At 37.0% G+C, this 24,598-nt stretch overlaps 1 protein-coding gene and 1 long non-coding RNA gene across 5 annotated transcripts in view; one reads left to right on the top strand and one right to left on the bottom strand.

Moving 5' to 3' along the window:
• PCDH10 (protocadherin 10) overlaps positions 1-24,598 on the bottom strand; it is a 37,559-nt gene that overhangs the window by 1,928 nt on the left and 11,033 nt on the right. For 2 of the 3 annotated variants that reach the window (XM_074950861.1, XM_074950860.1), the window contains exon 4: positions 20,200-20,505. In XM_074950861.1, coding sequence (XP_074806962.1) covers positions 20,200-20,505 — 306 coding nt within the window. Of the gene's footprint in view, positions 1-17,685; positions 17,719-20,199; positions 20,506-24,598 lie in introns of all 3 variants that reach the window. The other variant, XM_074950862.1, reaches the window with a different exon arrangement.
• LOC141986411 (uncharacterized) overlaps positions 1-24,598 on the top strand; it is a 103,347-nt gene that overhangs the window by 76,370 nt on the left and 2,379 nt on the right. Inside the window, exon 4 of one of the 2 annotated variants that reach the window (XR_012639273.1) lies at positions 1,920-3,441. The exons of the other annotated variant lie outside the window; for it this stretch is intronic. This is a non-coding gene — a long non-coding RNA (uncharacterized LOC141986411). Of the gene's footprint in view, positions 1-1,919; positions 3,442-24,598 lie in introns of those variants that run through there. 2 annotated transcript variants of the gene reach the window in all.

Here is a 24,598-nt window from a genome sequence, read left to right as displayed (position 1 = left end):
TATATTTGTTATAAAACTATCTAGTTTTTTGTCTGTTCTGTTGCAGTTGAACAGTGCGGGTGGGGGGGACTTTACAATTCATATTAACCACAATAAACAACAATAAAAATAAAAATTCTTATTTGGCTTTAGTTTTGTAGGCCTGTGAGTTAGAATTTAAAGGTCCTGACTGAGTCTTCTCCTGTAACAGAATACTGTAATAATTTGTGTGTACATTGTGTGATGTTGCGCTCTCTAGATAGATAGATAGATAGATAGATAGATAGATAGACAGATGGATATATATGATTCCCCCAGCAAAATCACTTACCAAGTATTCTGCAGTTGGTTAATAACATAGTAAAAGCATCCCAACTGGTTAATAACTTTGATTGGTTAACAATTAAATCACATAGTGTTTTAATATGTGCTGCAAAGAGTCGCAGGAGACACACTGAAGAGCCACTTAAAGCTCCTGATCCTCAGTCAGAGTATCACACCATGCACACAACTGTCAGATTCTAAATACTGGACTTCACATCCTTAAATAAATAAATAAATACCATATATAGTTCCTTTAATCTTCGAAGCTCTTTATAAACACTCATATATTAATCTTCGCAATATCCTGGTAAAATAGTTAAGCACAGTAGCCCTGACTGCCTGCTGCTATTGAAAAAGCCATGGAAGGGGACAGATATGCAGGAAATCACTACAGGGATTCCTGTCACACATTCCCTTAAGACAGTTTAATTTGAAGCCCAGTGGAATTTGCAGGGGATGAAGCCTCCCACCCCTGCAAATCCACATCAGGGACAACTGCTGCTCTATTAAGGTCTATTGGCCTTTATTTCCGATCTGGCAGTGTGAGTGCACTGGAATCAGGGCCATTGTTTAGGTCTCTCAGAGCACACAGCGTGACCTCTCTGTTTGCCTAGGCTTTCCTTAGAGATGAATGAGTGCATTTTTGTAGTAGCTGGCTGCTGCTGTCTTTGCCTTACCCTGTGTCAGTGTGTAAATGTTCTTATTTAATTACTATTTTTAATTTATGTGCTTACACTACAATTAGCCCATTTTATAACACTAAGTATATATCTGCAATGTCTGTGCCTTGGGAAGCTGCAAGTTCCTTATCCAAATCTTTCCTGGTCCCAAAACCTAAGAGAAACCCTTCCATATGGAACACCAACAGAAACAGATTTACTGGATTCCAAGAGTGGTGATCAAACCTACCTCCTCTTCATTGTTCTGCAGGGGTATGTGGCTAGAAATTCATGTGCAGAGAAATTTGTCTGAATCTGTATTATCCTTGTTTACAGATGGGGAAACTGAGTCAGGGAGGTAAAATGAGAAGACGGATGGTCTTGTGGTTAAAGCAGAGGGCAGGAAGCCAAGAGATCTGGAAACTGTTCCTGGCTCTGCTAAAGATTTTCTGTGTGAATTTGGGAAAAATCACCAAACCTCTCTGTGCCAAAATTTCTCCTTATGTAAAATAGGAAAGCAATCTTATTCATAGAGGTGCAACAAGGCTTAAATCGCTATTCTTCATAATTCACTTTGAGATCCACAGATAGAAAGCACTATAAAACTGGAAATTATCAAAAGGAAGGTAAGAGCCAGTATAAGAACTCAAGAATTCCTGGCTCCCAGTCTTTATCTCAGACAAGACTTCTTTCTTCATCCCCATTTTAACTGTTCTTGTACTCTGTTCTCATTAATGAACTCTGAAATCTAATGGAGTAGAAAACTTTATATATACAGCCACTGGGAATGATGGGTTTTGGTTACAAATGTTGTAAATTCGTAAAGTTTAATAATGTTACTACCATACTTACATGCGTTCAACTCCTGAATAAGTGTCTTGGGGGTGGGAGAAGAAGGAGGACTACATAATCAGCACAAATAGAAAGCAACTTTAAAATATGTATTTTTCTTATTAGCATACTTGTGTGATGGGGTGCATAAACCCCACACTAGGACTGAAGAGCATGCAGAGGTGGAGGTGGAGTTTAAAAGGAAGCCAGACAGCTCAGAACAGGGCTGACAAGACAGGAAGAAGGACCTGTCCTAGAAGCTACTGAGAAGGGATGCTGTGGCAGTACCTCTGAGAAAAGAAGATCCTATGTGCTGGGCCCAGACAGACTAAAGGTGCAGTTAACACCTTATTTTAAGTAGCTTTTGCTACAGACTGCAAGGCTTGGACTATAGAATGAGGGGTAGGAAGTGGCCCAAGGAAGGTATCTGTAACATGTTCCTGGTGCCTGCCCTTTGGTAACCCTCACAGGACCCTGGGCTGGAATCTGTGCAGTGGGAGGGCCCAGCCCCCCCACGAGCCCTACTCTGCCTTAAAGAGGAGCTGACCCCCTAGCCACTATGTGATGCTTCCATCAAGCACCAAGCATCATAACTTGCATGAAGGGTAGTTCAAATATTGTTACAGATCCATAATCTATATTATTTTCGAGGTAGTTGTCCTTCTCCAAAGCACAAGGGTTTTGAATGTTACTGTGAGAGTATATAAAATAGAAAATTTATAATAGATTTCAATAAAAATTGGAAGCAGAGTACAGCAGCCTTACATTAGCATTTATTCTTCCATTGATATGAATGCATAGCTATCCCATTAATAGTTACATGTAGAGATTGAGGAAAGAAGACACACAAAAGAGTGTGTGGAAGAAGAAGAAGAAGAAATGAAAAGGGAAGAAAAATAAGATAATATGAAAAATAAAAGAAAAAATATAACAACTATAATTAACAATTCTGGCTTATAAACAACAGAAATATATTGAACAAAACAGAAGATTTATCAAGATACATTCATAAGAAACCTTTCCATCACAAAATCTCACCCTTATACTCTTTTCCCATTGCCTGCTCTTGTGTCTGTTTTCTCTCATCTTGCCAAGGAAACTCTTAGGTCTGGATTATAGCTAGATTCTAGGTGGGTTATGAAGAAGGGAAAGGGTACAAGGAGCGTTCCTTACTCTAATAACTCCCAAACAGGGACTTGCCACATTTGCAGACCTTGCGCTTCTCTGAACAGAAGAGTAGTCCTGTTAAGCATTGCTAGCCACCCCAAGGAGGACAGGAAGGAGGCAGGGCTGTGATCCTGAAGCTTCCCTTCACAATGGCCAACAGACAGCGTCAGTTGCAAAAGGGAGTGCATGTTGCACTTCTTTTATGGCATAGCTGTAGTCATGTCCACCCTATGCACTGACAGTGCCAGGAAAAAAAACCATCGCATAATACCTGTAGCAGTGTGACCCCATACTTCCCCCATGATGGGGCAGTACCTTTAAGATCCAATTGAGCCATGACATTGAAAATTCTTCAGGGAAGGGACCATGTAAAATGCCATGCATACTAATGCTGCTTTATAAATATTAGTGCTACTGCTACCAAGAGGAGGAAGAAAAAAATTAATCTCTTCAATCAAAGGTTTCAGAGTAGCAGCCGTGTTAGTCTGTATTCGCAAAAAGAAAAGGAGTACTTGAGGCACCTTAGAGACTAACCAATTTATTTGAGCATAAGCTTTCGTGAGCTACAGCTCACTTCATCGGATGCATTCAATGGAAAATACAGTGAGGGGATTTATAATCACACACAACATGAAAAAATGGGCATTATCCATACACTCTGTAAGGAGAGCGATCACTTAAGATGAGCTATTACCAGCTGGAGAGCGGGGTGGGGGTGGGGGGGGAGAATGGCCCACTTTGATTATCACTACAAAAGGTTTTCTCCCCCCCCCCCCCCCCCGCACTCTCCAGCTGGTAATAGCTCATCTTAAGTGATCACTCTCCTTACAGTGTGTATGATAACACCCATTTTTTCATGTTGTGTGTGTGTGTATATAAATCTCCTCACTGTATTTTCCACTGAATGCATCCGATGAAGTGAGCTGTAGCTCACGAAAGCTTATGCTCAAATAAATTGGTTAGTCTCTAAGGTGCCACAAGTACTCCTTTTCTCTTCAATCAAAGACACCCATATAACAGAAGAACAGAAAAGAAACAAGGCAGCACTATACATGCTATATTTACTACCTGAGGACAAAATTAACCTTTAGTGTGGAGTTTAAGCACAAAGACTTTTATACACCTTAACCCCATATAGCAGCTGTGCTGGAGATTGCCATCTGGGCTGCCATGCAAGGGCACAACCCCATGCACTTCAGTATTTGTCTCCACGCCTGTCGAAATGAGGTAAGCACAGAGGGTCACTTTGCAGGGTGAGGTGGGTATGTTCCAAGGATGGAACGATGTTTATTCAGATCCAGTGGTCTCAATGTCCCATGCCACTGGTACAGAGGGTCTATGCTTGCTACTGCTGCCATAGGAGAGAAAAAAGCAGTCATGGGGCTGTGTGGCAGACCTCCCCAACCTCCTCACATTCCATTCACAAAGAGCCCAAATACTCAGGCATTATAAAGATACAGCAAATTTCTTCCATGGATAGTATAAGAGTCCTACGTCATATTTACATTACGTTTATCTTGATTTTCAATTTGCATTATTAGTTGTCTTGAACTGTCTTTATATTTCTATAGTTTGTTTGCATTATTATATATTTTAAACACAGAGAGTGATATCTGGCACTATCGAACTCCCATTGATTTTGACAGGGCCAGGATTTCACCAGGGATGCTGCAGGGGAATGGATTACTCAAATGACTAGCAATATATGTCTGCTCTGTATCTCTGGTGCAAAGTTAGCCCAGTTTGTTAGTGATTACAATTTATCTGATAAAATGAAAAGGAGTACTTGTGGCACCTTAGAGACTGACAGATTTATTTGAGCATAAACTTTTGCGAGCTACAGCTCACTTCATCAGATGCATGATGGTAGCTTGGTGCTCTATATGAAAAGAATTGGCAGTCTCAGTCTAGTAATTAGTGGGCAGGTGTCCACATCACAAAACCACTCCAAATGTCCCTTTTTAAAGAGAGGTCAAGGAGTGAATGGGAATGTGGAGTGAACTACCACAATTCACTCCACATTTGTGGTGGTTTATCCAGGTAAAGGATGAGATGCATTGCTGGGGTGGGGATGTGGGAAGGGGAAGATTACACTCCTGCTGCCCATGTTAAAGCTGTTCTGTGGACAGAGAGTGTTCCAGTCACCAAAGCTGTCAATCCAATACATTTCCCAATCCATATAGTCATTTTAAATGTGTAATATTTAAAGAGAATTTTTAAATGATTACTGATGATATCTTATGAAAATGCCATTAAAAGACATTCCAGATATTTCTTGTTGGGATACTGTCAGTCTTGTGCAGTCCCCAAATCACTAGTTCGCAAATGTGAAGATAACATTTTCCCAAATATTATTTCCTTACTGATTAATGCAGAGGGGAAGTTTTTCTTCTTTAAAGAGCTTAAATGGGAGGTTTTGTGCTCCATGCATATATCTGTACATTGCCATGTTTGTTTTTAGAGTTCAAAAGTCATAATTTAGGATTTTATTTTGCTTAAAAACCTTCTCTGCAGAACAACAAAGTGTTGAAAAAAGGACTTTGGAAAAATACTCATTTTCATATCCAGAAGGAAAAATCAACCAAGTTTACCCATGTGGTGGCTCTAATGAAGTGAGCAGAGTAACATCAGGGCTCGATAACTTTTTAGGGCTTCACTGTGTATCATTTAGATACAGTTAACATAGTAAGAAGTGGTATAAAGATACAACGGCCCAGAAGTATTTAGGTGTCTGCCTCTTTAGGCACTAAATTGCATTGATTAGGTGTCACTGACATTTTCAAAAATGCTGCTCAACTGCTGCCTGATCCTGTACACACTTAAGTTCCCTAGATGCCTACGTTTCTGATGGTCAGCATTCACAAAACTGCCTGTAACCTGATGCTGCCCTGCAACTAATGAGCAGCTCAGAGCCCTGGCTCAAGCCAAAGTCCCGGAAGCCCTGAACTACAATTCTCAAATGAGATTGGGGGACTGCCTATCTCACAAGTGGGGGGCTGACCCTATAGGCATGCTCTGAGCATGCCTAACATCTGTTAACTGCCAGCCCCACAGCAGGATGGCCAGATGCAGGCCACTGATGAGAAACTGCACCAAAGTCAATCAGGGAACTGGGAAATGTAGGATGTGTAAGAGAGGTATCAAGAGTGAGCAGCAGACAGAGAGAGAAATGCTTTTGACTGCTAGGTGATGAGCTACCTAAGCAGCTGACCTGGAGTACGGGCCTAACTCCAGGAGAGGGTTTGTGTCTGAGGATCCTGAGCAGAAGGAAGCACATTAGGACAGCTACTTAGGCCTAGGCTCCTCTTCTATTTCCACCTCCTCTTCTCTTCAGCATTTAACTCCTAACTTAAGTGGTTTCATGATTACTTTGCTGGCTTCAGAGGATCTTTTTCTTAAGCATTTAACTCGATGCCTGGGCACCTAATTCAGGACTGAGGATTCAACTATCTGGCTGGCCACCCAGAGTTTTGGCATTGTAATGCTGAACTGAGCAACACCTAAGTACCTTTGAGGATCTGGGCCAACACCTCAGACTGAATATGAAGAGCCATTCTTCAACTACACCCAGTGGCGTTGGAACAATATTTATAGTGGGGGTGCTGAAAACCATTGAACCAAACTGTAAACCCTGTATATCATGGAAACCACTTCAAGATGGGGTGCTCCTGCACCCCCAGCACCTGTAGTTCCACAACTCAAACTACACTGTTTAGGGAGATCAATGTGTGTATATGTCTGAGTGTGTCTTTGTGCAGTGGGATCCTCACTATTTGTTCGGAGAGCGGAGTAGGAAATGCATAGTACATGATTTTTCTTATGCACAGGGCTGTGCCTGGTAGAACTACTCAAAGTAGGGAAGGGGATGAAGAACCTCCCCCGTCCCCAGCCAACACATATGGTAGCCAGACAGAATTTGTCCCTTGAAATCTGATAGCATTTGGACTGATATGTACAATTACTCAGATTGTGTAAAATCAAAAGAGAACATGAGCATTAGGTCTGCAGGCTGTGAATAAAATAATGAGGCTGAAATACAAAGGATTAGTAATTGCTATGCTGAACCCTTTCTCACAAACATCCTTGCTTTTATCTAAATAAATAAATCCTAAAGATCATTACATTTGTTCACTACATTGAGGATTTTCTACACACTTAGGATTTTCTACACTAGCATATCCAAGAGTTATCTTGCCCATAATAAATCATGTAGCCACATACCGTGCCCTTTCCTTTTGTCTTGCATAAGCGCGTATAAGATTTAATTGTCCAAATTCACTGAAATCAATTCAAGGACAATGATTCCAAGGCAACTGGAGATTTGACACTGATGGACATTGCACTGATCACACAGTGTTTACAGCCTATTGAGAATTACATTGATACTGATGATATTACACCCCCCCCCCATTCCCCATTAAAAAGGGACATATCACTTGTCTAAATACAAGAGGGTCACTTTGCCGTGCTTTTTCCTACTAGAAATTAATTTTGAAATCTGCACCAACACCTAAATGGATGATCAACTTGTTTTTGAAGTTCGTTGTCCAAATTCTGTATTGACATACACTCAGTCAACTTGACTAGCTTCAGTGCAGGATTTAACAGCAGCTGTTTTAAGAAATTTAATTTCCTCATTTAAATATGCTTTTGATGTCTAGGCCCTAGAGATACACTGACTTCATTGGGGATTGTATGTGCACGTCTGTGTGGACTAATGGACCATTCACATTTCCATTTTCATTCCCAATCATAAAAAAGAAAAAGAAAAAAAAACATACAGTGACCATAGTTCTGAGAATAAATTCCTCAATATTTTGCTACATTGAGGGCCATTCCAACAATTTACCACACAGTGCAGTCTTGCGGTACCATACTCCCCCACTCCATACTTAGAATACTTAGTGCGATAAGAGACTGGTATCTGATGGCAGATGCCGCCTTTGTAACGCAACTCCTATATGATATTAAGATTTTAGCCATTTCTCTAATGCTTATTTTTAAGATTTCAGTAGTGCTTGGCTTTTGCTGGTCCTTTGTCCGGAAGGAAATTTCACTTGCTATGAATTAGACCTGATTCAATAAAGTGTTTAAGCACTGTTCAGGGCCATACTTAAGCAGGTGCTTACCTTTAAGGATTGACTTCAATGTGATATAGGTGCATGCTTACAATTAAGCGAGTGTTTAATAGGATGTTTTCCTGAATTGAGTCCTGGCTGTTTGTTGCTACCAGTGTTCAATGCATGTATGGTACTTCTGTGTGTACTTGATTTTCTGTGCTAAATGCTGAGGAATTTTTTAAACTACAAAGTACAGCCTGGTGGCAAAATATATGTCAGATTTGATTAATCTTCTAGTTGTCATTATTTACTGTGGAAATGATGCCTTCCAGATACTACTGTTGAATGCAGAGAACAGTCAGCTATTCTCTACAATGGATCAAAGAAAAGTGAAAGCCAATGTTCTCACAAGAAGTACCAACCAGTAGCAATTTTTTCTTCTCTGTTGTACTATAACCATAATATCGTCAGATTACATGGTAGATAATACACATAGCATCATTGTCTTAGAGACAAAGAGAATCATCGAATATTTCAGACTTGAAGACACCTGAATAGGTGACTCATGCATTCTGGTGGGACTGATTTCATTATTCCTGAACCATTCCTAATACATGGGTGTTATATCTAGCATTGAACATCTCCAGTGAGGGCAATTCTAAATTGTCTATTGGCAACCTATTCCATTGCGTACGTGTCCTAATCCCTAACTTACATTTTTCCTGCTTCATCTTAAACCACTCATTCCTGCGCTGTACTCATTGACTAATGACCATAATTGATCTCTATCCTCTTTGTAACAGCTGTTTATATATATATATAAATAGCTTTCATCTCCCTCTCAATCTCCGTATCTCTAGATTTATTAATCTTCACTCTCTTAGCCTTTCGTCTGTCTTATTTTCAAAATAATTCAACATTTTCACTGCATATTTCTGACAGCTATGAATATTTGTCTTTTTTTTAATTGAGAAGCCTGAAACTGAACACAGCACTCTGATACCATATTACACCAGCACTGCATTTCTGTCTTGTGCCCAGTTTAACATTTACTAAAACCTTTGGTGCTTTTCTGAGGTAGTATAATCTGGCTGGTATTCTTTTATCTAAGCATTTTATTTGTCCTTGTTAAATGAAGCTATAGGTTTTACTGAATACCATACTTTCAAATTTCCGCTAGTCCTTCCAATTTACCAAGATTACACTGTGTTTTATTATATTCTAGAAAGCATATGTAATGCTCTCCAAGATTCAAAAATATGATTATCACATATCTCCACAGTATCTTCCAAGTCAATAAGGAGTCTAGAATAGATCACTTCAAGATACTACAAATATCTTCTCCTTAGCTTCATATTAGCCCATTATAACAACAATTACTGTTTTTTGTTATTTGTGAGCTAGTTTTTTTTAAAACTCATCCTTCCTTTTTGCACTCAAAGTTATGTGCAGCACATTTAGATGTCATGTGAGTATGAAAATTTGCTGTCATTTAGATGTAATATGAAAACATAGCCAGGCAGTTGAACTGACTGTTCTTAAGGGTTCAAAGGTCCACCTGAAATATTGCAGAACTAGGAAGGAAGGCTGAGGTGAAGCACTGTTCATTATCAGTCCCTCTTAATCGACTTCACATCCATCATTATACATTACATTATTTCAGTTTACCTTCGAAAATGTCATGTAAAACAATAGGAAACTCTGTATCAAGAAGATACGCTTGACCACATTTCTGAATTTTTGAAACCAGCAGATTGGATTGCACACCACAGATCTGGACAGTACATATTGCATTCTTAAATACTACAATAGAATATGTAAAACTGGCAACTGTGTGTACAGGTTTTACTCTTGCAACTCATGCATGCACACATTTTGCAGGTAGAATTTATTAATATGATTTGAAGATTTGCTTCACTATGTTGGCTATATTTTCTGTAACCAATATTGTTTTCCTATCAAAGAAATAAATTAAATTAGTTTAGTCTAATTCGGTTTTCATGAATCCACATTGCTCACCACTCATCATGTTATTTCACTCTTGGTACTTACAAACTGAGTCTGACTGCTTTATTAATTTTTTTCAGCAATTTACCAGGAACTGAAGTTAACCTTAATGGTCTACTTACCTGGGTCTCCCTTTTCCCTTTCTTACAACAAGGTACTAAATGTGTCATTTTCAATCCTCTGAGACCTCACTAGACTGCAGTGACTTTTGAAAACAAATTAACTATATTCACAGTAGCTTCATGCCAGCAGCAATCCCCATTGCTAGCATGAATCTCTTGGCATGATCAGTGGCTGTCATGTGAGAACAGAGTTGAAGCACAGTCTATGAAGAAGTGGGGTTGCCAGGTAACAACGTGGTACCGGACATTAGAGTGTTCATGTGTAAATGTAAAGATATTAGTGCAGTTACTCCTGAGGACCGCTTTTCCTTGTCTCCCCCCACCCCTCCCCCACCAATTATTTATCACATTCTTTGAACTGTTGTCCTCTTTCCTTCCCACAGGGGAAAAAAACAGTTGGGAAATGGGATGTGCCTTTACAAATGAAAGTGGGGGAAGGAGAAGCAGAGAAGCCTTTTGGAGGGATGTTTTCAAGGTTTTGCTGTGTATAGAATTGTGAGAAGAGAAGCAAAGAAACAGGAGCTAACTAGTGTGGGTGTGTGAAGAAGATTATCCCACCATGGAATGAGCTGTGAGCAAGAACCACTTGGGGTCCCTCCTCCATTATGGAGTGCATATGCTGAAGCTGTGGTGAGGAGAATCTACTTTGCATAGAGCCGGGGTAGGAGCAAGTTCTGTTCCGCACTCCAGTGTCAATCACCAGTGAAAAGGACAGAGGCAAGTGGGCCTTCATAATAAATGTGAGGATAGCATTGACTTCTATATAACATTGCATGCCTACCATGAGTAACATTTTCAAAGCCACCTAAGTGATTTGGGAGCCTAAGTCCCATTGTCAAAGACACTTTTGAAAATGAGACTTTGACTGCTAAGTCACTGAGATGCTTTGAAAATGTTACCATATGATGACAGACCCAGCATTCTCAAAAATAACCGACAATGGATTCAGCAGATTTTTTGTTAGTTTCTTTAATATTTTAGTGTTGGCGATTCAGAAGATGACCCTCTATTTTCTGAGGGTATGGCTACACTGCAATTAAAAACCCAAAGCTAAGGAGCTGTTTTACTGGGGTGTAAACATTTGAGCTCGAGCTCTGAGACCATCTGACCTTGCAGGGTACTAGACTCCAGGCTCCAGCCTGAGCCCTAATACCTACATCACAGTTAAACAGCCCCTTAGTCTGAGTCAGCTGTCATGGGCCAGTCACAGGTTTTTAATTGTAGTGTTGACACACCTTGACACTACTCAACCACTGTTTTAAAATGGTGTGTGTGCTTGGTGGGGTGAGGGGAGGAGGGTATCTGCTGTCTTTCAATGAGATGTAAAAACAAGATTCTAACAACTTGATATCAAAGAGCATGGCACCTGTCATAAAAATATGGGGTAAATTCAAGAAACCTGGTCAAATTCCAGTTGCTTGCCTCACACCAAATCCCTCTTTAAACCAAGCAGAAAATGTATTCTTTACTTTTTGCCCTAAACTGTTGTGAGTTGCTGATATTTGTGGTATTTCATCCCAGAAGTGGCTGCATTTCCGTGGTGGAGAAAGTGTTCCCTATACTTACTACTGAAATCCTCACTATTTTATAATATAGAGGGATACAATGAAGTTCTGTCTAGTGTTTTAGCTATATAAAAAGACTCAGCTAAATATTGCCTAAATAAGGCAGCTAATATTCCTCGTTTAGAATGGAAAATTGAATGAGTCTCTCATTTTTCTTCATGTTAAAAAAATGGTTCAATTCAATTAAAATAACACCACTCCAGGGTAAATTTTATTAGGCCATATTAAAATGAACATATTCAGTTATTTCTGCATTTTCTAAACTTTTCCTTCTTGATTTTGCCATGTGACTTATCCATTTCCTCTCTAACTATTATTGCATTAGATACCCTGTAAGTATTCCCTTTGAGTGATGACTGCAAGAGAAATACAGTCACATGACGAATACAAAATAGTGGAGAATAGGAGTTTTAAAAACATTACATACGTCACTCAATGAGCAGTGAACGATCATGAGTAGTTTATGAAGGGTCATAGAATACTTACTGTAACCAGTGAATACATATTACCTCTCACTCTTACCTTATTCATTCCTATAACAAGATTTTTAAGTACTTTATTTTATTTAGAAATATAACTAAAATTACTTTTAATGTCACACAACAAATTTAGGCTGATAAGTTTTACTCATATAACAACTTTTGTCTCTCATCATTTTAAAAATGACAGTGGTAAAGCCAAGCGTTCCTACTACTGCTTAGAAGAACAGGCCAAATGCACAATTGGGTTCTGGGCATTAAAAGCTATCTATCCAACTCAGCCTCCAATTTTTGTGTGTGCAATTTTGCACGCTTAAATCATTTGCACATAGAAGCCTGGATCCTGTAATCTGAGTCATATAGTTGTCCAGGCAGAATTCCATGCACTTTACTGGGACTCCATACCAATGTAAGAGGATCACCTTTATGGGTCAGATTACAGGATGAGGAGCAACATTTTTAGCCATCTTTGTGCACAGAATTATAGAATTTGCACATGCATAACTCACTCATGCATGCATGCAGAGTTTTACACATACATATTCTTTTGCTTGCACACACAAATGGTAGTACTCAAACTTGTGCATTTCAGTGCAGACATGTTTGAAGCCACCTTTGAAAAATTCAACCTTTACAGTCAATTTTTAGACGTAAGAACCCAATTGCACATGAATTTTTGGTGCATGTTTGTATATATTTAATTGCAAATATGTACCACAATTTTACATGAAAATTCTGCATTTGCATGAGAAAAATCACAAGATAGGGGCCCAACTAAGCCTTGTGGTACCAATATCTGCTTTATTTGTACAACTGTGTGAGAAATTATAAGTGCATAAATGCACATGCAAAAATGAGTACAAGGCCACTATCTCTCCTTTTAAAAATCAAGCATTTTTTTTCATTTTTTTCAAATGTTACTAATTTTTCTAAATAATGCCACAATATTGGTAAATATATGGTTTGTTTGGTTTACATGGTTTGTATTATATATGGAATATATGGTTTGTATTATATTTTAAAGCTATGGTAAAACTATGCAAATGATTTTTCAGAAAGAAGGCATAACCACACAAAAGGAAAAGAAAAGAAAATTCTGCTTCCACAGTACTGAGCACATAAGAGCCTCACTAATTACATGATTGATTTTTAATTTTACAAAAAATACAATGGAATTCTTAATGAAATTTGTTTTTCCTATATTTGCTTTTACCTTTTGTTGAAAAGTCTTCTGTGGTATATATGCTATCATGAAGTAATATTTCTCTATGATACTAGAGACACCCACATTCCAATAAATAAATACATTAATTAATTAAATAAAAATCCTTATCAACACACTTTTATTCCTTGGGAAAAATCACCACAGGGCAGTGACTGACTCAGTGTAATCTTAAAAAGATATGGAATGCTTTTTACTGCTGCGTCATTTATTCTAAACCAACTCAAGTTGATGGATAATGACTACATTTGGAAGGATCCGATTTTTAACAGTAAATGTCGGTAAACATTGATATGTCCAAACCAATAAAAAATATATATCCACTGATGATAATCAGAATTTCAGAAAACTAAAGTAATAAAAATGCTGCTTGAGAACTTATTAGCGTTTGATTTAAGGATATTTACTTTGTATATTTTAACACATGATGTTGACAATTTATGTTTTAACAGTTATAAAGCTTTAACTTTTTGAATTTCAACATCTACTGTCATTAAATAATTATTGTCTTAGCCCCCGCTGTCTGATCTCCCCCAGTTTTCCACAACTGTGAAAATTTAAATTGATAAAAATAAAAAAATGTTTAAAAATAAACATTGACATTATCCATCAAAATTATAAAAAACATAAAAACTGAATTCTGCTAACCCTAACAATGGATGTGGGAGGGAAAAAAAACATACCTTATGATTGTTCTTTGATATCTTGTTTAGATTAGTTGATAGTCCAGTTCCTAGGCAATCAGTTCTTCAAAGATATATGCATATACTTAACTTCATGCATAAGAGCAATTCTGTTGACTTCAATGGGAAGTTAAGCTACATGCATGCAAAGTTAAGAATGTACCTAAGTCTTTGCAGGACTGGAGCCCTAGAGTTCATATCAAACAAAACCATAACAATTGTGGTCAAAGATTATAAATGTAGGGAGACTCGAGGTCCAGGTTAAGGCACATTGGTGAATAGTGTAGCTAAGCTTGGTTAGTTCCTGCCTTATATTGCCGCTGTCCTTGTTGTGCCTGTTCTGCTTCTGATAAGAAAAAATAATTCTCTATTGATATCAATTCACAACTCTCAGAAGCTCTCAAAAGTATTTTTATCTATCGATCTATCTAAAATATGTATCAATGAGTCAATCAAAGATGACCCATGATGACCCACAAGAAACACAAACTTGCTTAAAAAGGATGAAAGTCAATGCATTTTTAAAATTAAGGGTCAGATTCTCAGCTGCTGGAAATCAGTATGGCTCCACTGAACTCAATTAAACTACACCAGTTTATACCATCTCAGGATCTGGTCCTAGGTGATTTGGAACAGGTTGATGGTCTAATCCCTTTGGGCCAGAAGCTACAATGAGGATTGGGGCCCCATTGTGCTGGGTGCTGTACAGATATGTAGTGGGACACTGTCCTGGCCCAAAGAGATTAGACCACAAAAACAACAAACATCTATTAGCAGAAGAACAACAAAGGTTTAAAATTAGAGCTGGGGAAAAATACAATCCCCCCCCACCCCAATATTCATTCAAATTTTTTAATGCATTTGCTTTGGCCCATGTTCAGGATTTGATTTCTGTGACCCTTCAAATGATCAAGTTTTAATAGGAAAGATGTTTGCAGAAAGTCAGTTTCCAAGTCCATGCTTGATGACTTGAAGAAAATGAATTTTTAAATTTGCATGCCCAAGTATTCACTTTAGTAGAGCTTGTGCATTCATCCAATCAGAAATGTGTAAAGCACCCTGTGATTTATTGCCTGAGTCACAACTAAGCAGAACAGCGTGAATTTCAAATATTTATGATAAATCCACAGAGTGAAAATTTTGAAAAGATATTAATCAAATAACCTAGTATAACAAAAGAATTTGAGGATATCATGATCTGCTCATGGATATTCCATTAGCATAAAAATGAGCTAAATTCACAGGAACATAGAATTGCTATATTGAATAAGTTCAGTGGTTCAGCTAGTCTGATGTCCTGCCTCTGACACAGGCCCGGGCCAGATGCTTTTGAGGAAGGTGAGGTAAACCCTATAATGGAATAACCTGCTCATAGCAGAAGTTTCTTCTGAACACCCTTGAAATATGAGGATTTATATCCCTTTCTATATCACCATACTTTCGAATGTAATTGCTGATGTTCTCATTTATCCATACAAATGTCTGATACTATTTTTAAATTCTACCAAGTTCATGGTTTCATGGTTTCAATTACATCTCATAACAATGAATTCCACAGGTTAACTGTGAATTGTATCAAAAATAATACAAAAGTTCCCTTTTTATGAATTTTAAATTGATTGTTTTGCAGTTGCTTTGTTGCCCCCTCATTCTCTTGTTATAAGAAAGGGTAAATGGGACTGCTTAATTTACTTTCTTTGTATGATTTATTATTCTATATTCCTCATGTTGCCTTTCATATCTTCCCTAAACTATTCAGTATTAATCTTCCCAGTACTATTTCACACAGAAGTATTTTCATGCCTCTAATCATTATGCTATGAGTTTTTGTGTGTTTGGTTTTTGTTTGTTTGTTTTTCAGTTGGAGTGACCAGAAATGAATACAGCAATAAGGTGAGAGGGTATGATGAATTTACATAATGGCATTATAATATTTTCAGTATATTTTCTATTCCATTGTACAACATAGCATTTTCTTTACTGTTGTAACTACCAGTGCACATGAACCAGATGCTTTTCATTACATTGTCCTCAGTGATATTAAAGTATTCTTTTCTCAGTGGTAACAGTTAATTTATAATCTATAAAGGTACAAGAATAGTTCAAATGACTCCTTTCAGTATGTATGTTCCCATTCACCTAGTTTTGCTAAGTCCCTCTGAAGTTCCTCATAGTCTACTATAGCACTGGTTCTCAACCTTTGCAGACTACTTTACCCCTTTCAGGAGTCTGATTTGTTTTGCGTACCCCAAGTTTCACCTCACTTAAAAGTTACTTGCTTACAAAATCAGACATAAAAATACAAAAAAGTGTCAGAGCACAGAATTACTGACAAATTACTTACTTTCTCATTTTTACCATATAATTATAAAATAAACCAAATGGAATACAAATATTGTACTTACATTTCAGCTTATAGTATGTAAAGCAGTATAAACAAGTCATTGTCTGTATGGAATTTTAGTTTGTACTGACTTTGCTAGTGGTTTTGATGTAGCCTGTTGTAAAACTAGGCAAATATGTAGATGAATTGATGTATCCCCTGGAAGACCTCAACATATCCCCAAGGGTACATGTACTCCTGGTTGAGAAACACTGTACTATAGTATTGACTAACCAAAATAATTTACTGTCTTCTGCAAATTTTACCCCCTCACTTTTCATCCCTTTTAAATATATTAAGCCCTTGTGGAACCCCATTGTTAACCTTCTGCTGGTGCTGAAAACAATCCATTTCTTCCTAATAATTTTCTGTCTCTTATACAGTTTCAAATGTGTGATAATACTTTACTCTAACCCCGTGACTATGCTTAATCACTTTAATAGCCTCTTATAATTTGTCTGAACTTTCAAAAAGCTTTTGACAAAGTTCATCATATCAACCAATTCTTTTTTATTCACCATTGCTAAAATATCCTCAAAGAAGTCTAATAGATTGAAGAGACAGGGTTTGCTTTTACAGAAGCCATGCTGGTTTGTTCCTAATATATTATATTCATAATTTTATATTGTTTTAAAACTCGATCTTTCATTACTACTTCAGCCATATACCGGGAACTAAACTGAGAAGGCATACTGGCCTGTAATTTTCAGGAGCATGCTTAGTGTCTTTTAAAAAAAAACAACAACACTTTTTATGAAGGCAAACTTACAATAACACATTAGCATACTACATTGTATATTACTTATTCAGGATGAGGTCAGTATTCAAAGAACTTGGCTAAAGATTCTGGCTTGCTGGCTGGGGACCCCTCCTCCAATGAAAAGTACTACATTTTCCACCTATGAGACACCCCCCACAGTAGCTGATTTTTGTTACAAATTCTGCCATTTCATTCTAAACTTCCTTCAGAACTCTTGATGAATACCATCCGGTGCTAGTGACTTGTTTGTCTTTAATGTATCCATTTATTCAAGCCCCTCATCTTTTCACACCTCAGTTTCATTTTCCTCACTTTTACTTGAAAAAAAATTGGTCTGGGGTAGGTAGCTTCCCTAACATTCTCTTTGTAAAGACCAATGAAAATATACTGTTTAGCTTCTCTGTGATATCTTTACCCTCAATATTTGCAGATCAACAGACCTACCTGTTCTCTCACAGGCTTCCTACCTCTGACATACTAAAAAAAAAAAAAAAAAGTGTATTAGTTTTCATGTCTTTGGCTATTTGTTCTAAAAAGACCTTCTTATCTCTCCTAATTTCAGTCTTACAATTTACCTGTTTTAATTTAGGATTCTTTCTACTGGGTTTACTTAAGCTAAGTATTTTTTTAATTGTTACCTATTTATCTCAAGTAACCCTCTTCTATTTGCAATTTAACCATATGTTTTATTTTTTCTTACCTTCCTGCTTTCTTTTCATTTAGGGTTTTGCATATGTGCTATGATTCTGGTATGGTGTGCTTAAATAGCAACCACGCTGAGTCTTGAGGATTTTATTTTCCTCACTTGAGGATCCTTTTAGACTAGCTTCTTAAAAAAAAAAATCATGCTTTCTAAAATTTATTATCACCATTCCATTTTTTGGTGCAATTCCTCCCATAAATATAAACTTAATTATATTGTGGTCACTATTAATTAGTGCCTCAACTATAATTATTTCCTGAACTGGAGAATGCATCTCCTGTGCATTCCTTAAAACTAAATTGAGAATAGCCTCTCCTCTTTTCTTGTTCAATGAATAAATTATTCATTGTGAATTATCTGCTCAGCTCTACAGAGTAATAGGTTCACTTTCTTTTCTTTGTTCTTTTATTATTTGCTATACATTTTAAATTCTAAAATTGTACCAATGCAAACATTAAATATGGGAAAATAGAAGACAGAAATATTAATTTAGATTCTGTTGAAGGTTTGTATTGGAAGTCCAGTGAAATTCAAAGTCCAGATTTAATTTTGCTGAACCCAATTCACAACATATCGCTCACTCTTTCCAATGTTACCTCAACTATTTTATATTCTCATGCCATAGTTTGTGAGGAAAGTAAAGTATAAACTATGGGACAATTTGCTTACAGATTGACAAACTGAATAGTTTATATTAACTGCACACAAATTTGAAAATTAAACTAACGGGAAAAGGCACATTTACTTTAAAATAATCAACCTCCAAACCGTAGAACAATTAAATAGAAGCATCAGTTTGGCATTGTTATGGATAATCCTCACTATAACAAATGTATCTAAACTGAACAAAAATAGAGACATTCTCATAATGAGGTTGGAAGTGCTATAAAATCCAAACATTTTAGCTGAAATTATGAAGATGAAATTCATAATGCATGGCTAGAATGTGCCCTATTACAAAAAGACACTTTTGGAAGCCTGGATGGTTATGAGGATTGGTAATGAAAAACATAAGAGTTCACTACAAGGTCAACAGTTCACATCTGACCTTTGTCAGAAGAGTATAGGAGACATTGCTAGCTGATGGCTGGGGTTTTTTTTTTTTGGCCTATGTGAAATGAGATGCTTGCCTCAGGCCAGTTCCTTATAAGTGAGTGTGCACATCACAAAAATCAATAATTTTCAAACCTTTTTCGTAGTTTCAACAGAAAATCCAAGGACTGAATGGGTAAGAAGACTGAACTACCCTCACACTTTGAAAGGTACCCTCATGCTACCAGGACAGAGCTGAGGGAGATCAAAGAAACAAGCACCATTGCTGTCCATGCTGAACCTTTCTGGAGACAGACTTCAGTTTCCAGAGCTCTCGGTGCAGCACTTTTGACAACTACTGAATTCATCTGAAATTTAAAAATTAAATAAAAAGCCAACTCCAGAGAAACATTCCTCACCTCACCTACTGTCCTAAGGGACTGCTGTTGCTCTAAGAAGGATCACTGGTATAACACTGCTCTCCTTAGCTCCAGTCACACGGACTAAATGAGCATCATAAACGCTTCAAGTCAAGGGAGATCTTGTAATGGCTTAATAAAATACAATGGGCTAGTAAATATAGTGGTAAAACACCTAAGACCAAAGTACAATTTTAGTGTACACCTTTTAGCTCAGAATCCAAAATGCATAATTAATTATCTTTCCTATGTCCACACACTGTCTTCTGTGTCACCCAACCACAATGATGACTATAAAAGAGGTAAGAATTCAGAACAAGATAGAAAGCATTGAGCAGAATATGCAAGTTTATATCTTGTAGGATGACAAAGAAAGTAAAAGATAGTGAGAATAGTGTGTAAAAAAAAAAGAAAGAAAAGACTCATCTGCTGTCTTCCAAACCCTGCCTCGTGTTAGCAATGTAGGTATGATACCAGCACTACTTGATGAAGTGATAATGTTCAGTATCAATAAGAAAGTGAGGCACCTGGAGCAGTTAAAATGTAAAGAAAAAATTAGCTTGCCATCTCCTTATACTGTTTTTGCTGCTAACAACAGTGACCTACTATCATGACACAAAGTCTTTTCTTTTTTAAGTGCATTCAACAATGTCCTTTTCAGTGGTATCTGAATCCAAGAGCAGTATTTTTTTTTCTCATTGCCTCCAATACTCTGACTGTACTATTCGTAGTAAGGATAGCAGAGAGCCAAGTTTTATTCCCGCAAAGGGAACATTTTGACGCAGCCTTTTGACTAGTACTTACTCAAATACGGTGGTTTGTAAGGCGCTCGTGTATTAGTCAGCAGTCCATCCAACTCCTTCCTCTCCAGAGTACTGTGAAGGGCCTTCTCCTTGCCGAAGGTGGAAAAGGACCTCTCTGTCCCAGGCTGAGCTTCTGGTGTTTCAAACACTTCAGTGTCTGGAACAGAGTCCATACCGGGCACATGCAGATTGCTGCGATAATCTGCAGCCTGGCGTCCATCGGATGGGACAAAGGAGGGCATCCAGCACCGATCCGAGTGGCCCAACGCTTTACATTCCTCTGTGCAATTGGAGAAGAGATCCATGCCTGCAAGCAGGAAAGAGAAAGAAACTGTAGATATAAGCTTCAGCATCATGACAAGCTGCTGACAGATGAGAAAGAACATGGTGGGTGAAAAGAGAGATAGGAAGAGAAATCTTACTAGTATGCTTTCCACTGCCTTCATTCCACCAATAAAAGATCTGATCATTTTGGTCTTCACCAGTCAATGCCACCATTTACAAAGAGAGGAACTGCCAGAATGTCAGAGTGTGCAAAACAATCATGAGAAGAAGTGTGATGATGATTCACTTCTCAGAATCTCTTGTGAACCTTACTTCCTAGAACCCATTCAGGTACAAGACTAACTCAATTTACAGGTGATGGCAGCAGATCATCGCTTGTTAATACTTTAATAAGGTACAAATGGGAAAAAAAATTGATGAACATGGATCTTACAAAAAGAATGAAATTTCAGTAATAAGAAATCTGAGAATTCACTTTTGAAAACTAAATACTTATGACTCCTGTAAAGCAATTGTTTGTGTGTATATGAATGTATATAGACAGAGACTATGAATTACTAAAAGCAGTTCTGACAAAATAGGTGAATGTACGTATCAATTGAATGTGCGAGAAAAATGATTTACTAAGACCATCCTTTTAATTAATTCTTCAGAGTTAGTTATCATTGCCACCACAGTGGTTCTTACCATCATCAAGCCACTCTAGTGACTGGAGAGAGTCCCATAGTAAATTACTGTAATTAGTGGCACGAAGGTAGCTGTAGTCCGGTGTGACATGGCTGCAGATACTATTGACAAATGTGTTAATGCTCACTATATCAGCAAACACTTGTCTCCACCAACTGAAAACTGTTCGCTTACAAATCCTTTAAAGGTATTAAGATTTCAATGACAAGCAATACTTCCACTGACTACCTTCAGACTGGTATTTCAACTGAATATTTCCTGACTTTGATTCCTTAAATCGTTGGCTTAAATTTCTTGAGGGAGTAGTGTCTTAAGTCTTTGGAGTAAAATGGAATAAATTCTGTTCTCTCAGATTGATATTCAACAGCATACAGAAAGAGCACAATCATAGAGAGGTATTTTTTCCCTTTATTTGTAGAGTAAACTGAATGTTTTAGAATATGTATGTGTCAAAAATGAACAAGATCAGTTATAAATATTGTATTTACAACCAGTGCATTAGAATTACAAAAAAGTGTCATAACTCACTGAAAGAGAACTAGGAAAAAATCTGAACACCTACAACAAGATTCATGTATTGTAGCTTATTCACCAGTCTACACCATAAAGAACTTGATTAGCTTGAACTTCTGGGTAAGGATTAGTATTTAAAATTCTGCCACAATTCTGCATTGCAATTTGATTTATATTAATAATAGTTATGTGTTATCTCTCACTATGGAAAACAATGTTCCAGCAAATAAGAATCCCCTTTGAGTTATCAACAAGTGCTTGAGAACTGAGGGCAATCATTTAGATAAATGATAAAAAGAAGAAGCAAGCTTTTATCACAGATTAATCTCACCTTATAATGACTTTTTTATTTTAAATTAAGCTACCTTTGTTACTAAGTCCAGCTTCGATTATACCCTTCCATTGATAATTGATAAGCAGAAGTCTGGAAATAAATTACTGATCAGTGAGCTGTTGATGAATGCAAACGTGAACTGCAATTGGAATTAAGGAAACAGACAGGGAACAGCATGCAAGACATACAAATTGTTTATGAGGTAGCTGGCTAGTTTAGTTCTTGATATCATAATGGTAGCATCTATTACAAAAAGGGATGATAAATAAAACAGAGAAAGAAAGGTTCACCCATGTACATTCTACAAAGAGGTGGCCGCACACCATCAATACTAACACTAGTATTAGAATAATTCCAATATTTTTTTTCTATGCAGAGTAAGGCATTCTTTATATTTTAAGGATTTTTGCAAATGAGTAGGTAGATGCAACACTTAATTCAAACTGATATACTCAGTTTTCAGATTTCCTAATGTAAGTCAAATGTGAATAATATCCATATATTTTGTAGGAAAATTATTACAAATTTCATTTCACTAATATTACCTCAGTGACCAAATTAATTCAATGTCTTCTGAAACTGAATGGTGATGGGAAAGGGAAAGAAAAGCTTGAGGATAAGCACTGAACTGTTGTTTGTTTGTTTTGCCAGTAGGAAGAGACAGCTTTAGATATTTATTCAAGGGCAGACCTTTTTTTTTTTCCCACTTCTCCCTGGGTTTATTTTTCTCCTGGAAAATTACCTGATATATTACCATTTTGGTTTTATATCAGCTCCTAAACCGGAAAATTCTGTCTATCCACCTATTACTTCTTAGTTTCCTTTGATTTCTGCTTGTCAACTGCAGTGCATTGAACAAACAGGTTTATGTAACAGCTTATTATAGGACCTGAAAATGATGTTATAGCCACTACAAATCAACATTTTAATAAATGAAGAAATGAAAACAGGGGGCTCTGAAATATATGTTGCATGTACCAAATCTGATTTATCTTGAAGGAAAGAGAAGGTACCAGAAGATGATTTAAGAATAAAGATCTAGCTACTAATATCCACGGCTGGAATAGACAGCCAGAATTCAAGTGCGTATATAGGTGGGTGGCTGGGGAGGAAGTGTCCAGGGATGACTGCTCCCATTTCTCAGTGCCTCCATTCCCACAGACTTTAATGGGTGCAGAATCAGGACCTTAGATATTAATATATTTAGAGCAAAGTAAATTCAAATTAGCATTCTAGTTTTGAAATCTCATGGGTACCTATACTCAATTTTATTAACTATGATATAATAGCTAAATATTCGTCCTTTTTAATTATGGTATAATGGGATGACATTCTCGCAAACTGTTTCTAACAGAAAGTATTCAATGCACAAACCAATAGAGAAAGGAAAATGATTGTCTATTTTTCCGTGTTGCAGGAAGGAGGCTATATCACAGAAAGCAAAATAAAGCATCCGGCACAGGACTCCTTCATAAACCAAACACAGTATTTGTGATTTATAACAAAAAAAAATGTTTAGGCAGTATAACACTTCCATTGCATCTCCTTCATATATCCTGCCAGATGTACAGTCTTTCTGGACTAAACTATCCATCATAATTGTAAATCCACAGTGAAGAAATATTTCATACTATAATTGAATTGAAAAATATAAAGTACCAGATAAACTGAGATTTTAAAGGTGAGAATAAATTCAATATCTGCATGAAAAGAATATAAATATCTGGCACAGAGTTCTCAAATAGCAATATATGATAAACCCTGCAATTTAATATATGCATGAAAAAAGACCAGGAGATCATTCCTTACCCTGTAATCCAGTTATTGGATAGGTCACTGGACAGTGAACAATTTCACATGCCACATGGCCTGACATATTTAGGATGGCCAAGGGAGATAGGGGTTGAGGGTAGAGTTTTAATGCTAACTCTCATTCCTGAATTTGTTGGTTTGGACCAGATTCTCTAAAGTATCCCTTTTATCTCAATTTTAAAAAGACAAAACCAAAAATGTCTATGAATATGTATGTTAGTTGGCATGAAAGACTCTCTTTAGATCAAAGAGATATTTAGGCAATTTTTGAGATTCATTTTTTAAATAACTTATATTTTAAATATAATTAAAGAAAATTGATCCACATGCCAAACCTTCAGAGTAATTAATAAATATATTCAAACATATTATTAATGTTAATTATGTAAAAAAAATAGCAAATACTAATAAAGTGTTAACAAAGCAACTGTTCTTTTTTCAGAGGGTGTTATTTTCTACAGCATCATTTTTTATTGAAAATGAAAGCATACTGGCAATTTCTTCTGTTATGAAGCTAGCCTTCACAAGGCAACTGATGTACTGCCCTGCATAAAACTGTCTCCATCCTCACAACAGCATGAATAAAGACCTAAACATCTCCAAGATAGATTCACTTCTTCCAAATAATAACTTCAAAGTCTAATCCGGATCACTGAGGAGCAAACATCATTAAGAATGCAAGAATCCTGCTCCCCTCCCACCCCCCAAAATCGGCTAGAGTCAAAGCACTTTTCTAGACCACTTTATGTTCACCCTCATGGTTTTTTTG

The sequence above is a fragment of the Natator depressus genome, chromosome 4 (assembly GCF_965152275.1).
Source record: "Natator depressus isolate rNatDep1 chromosome 4, rNatDep2.hap1, whole genome shotgun sequence".
Taxonomy (NCBI): domain Eukaryota; kingdom Metazoa; phylum Chordata; order Testudines; family Cheloniidae; genus Natator; species Natator depressus.
This window is presented reverse-complemented; position numbering and strand designations above follow the sequence as displayed.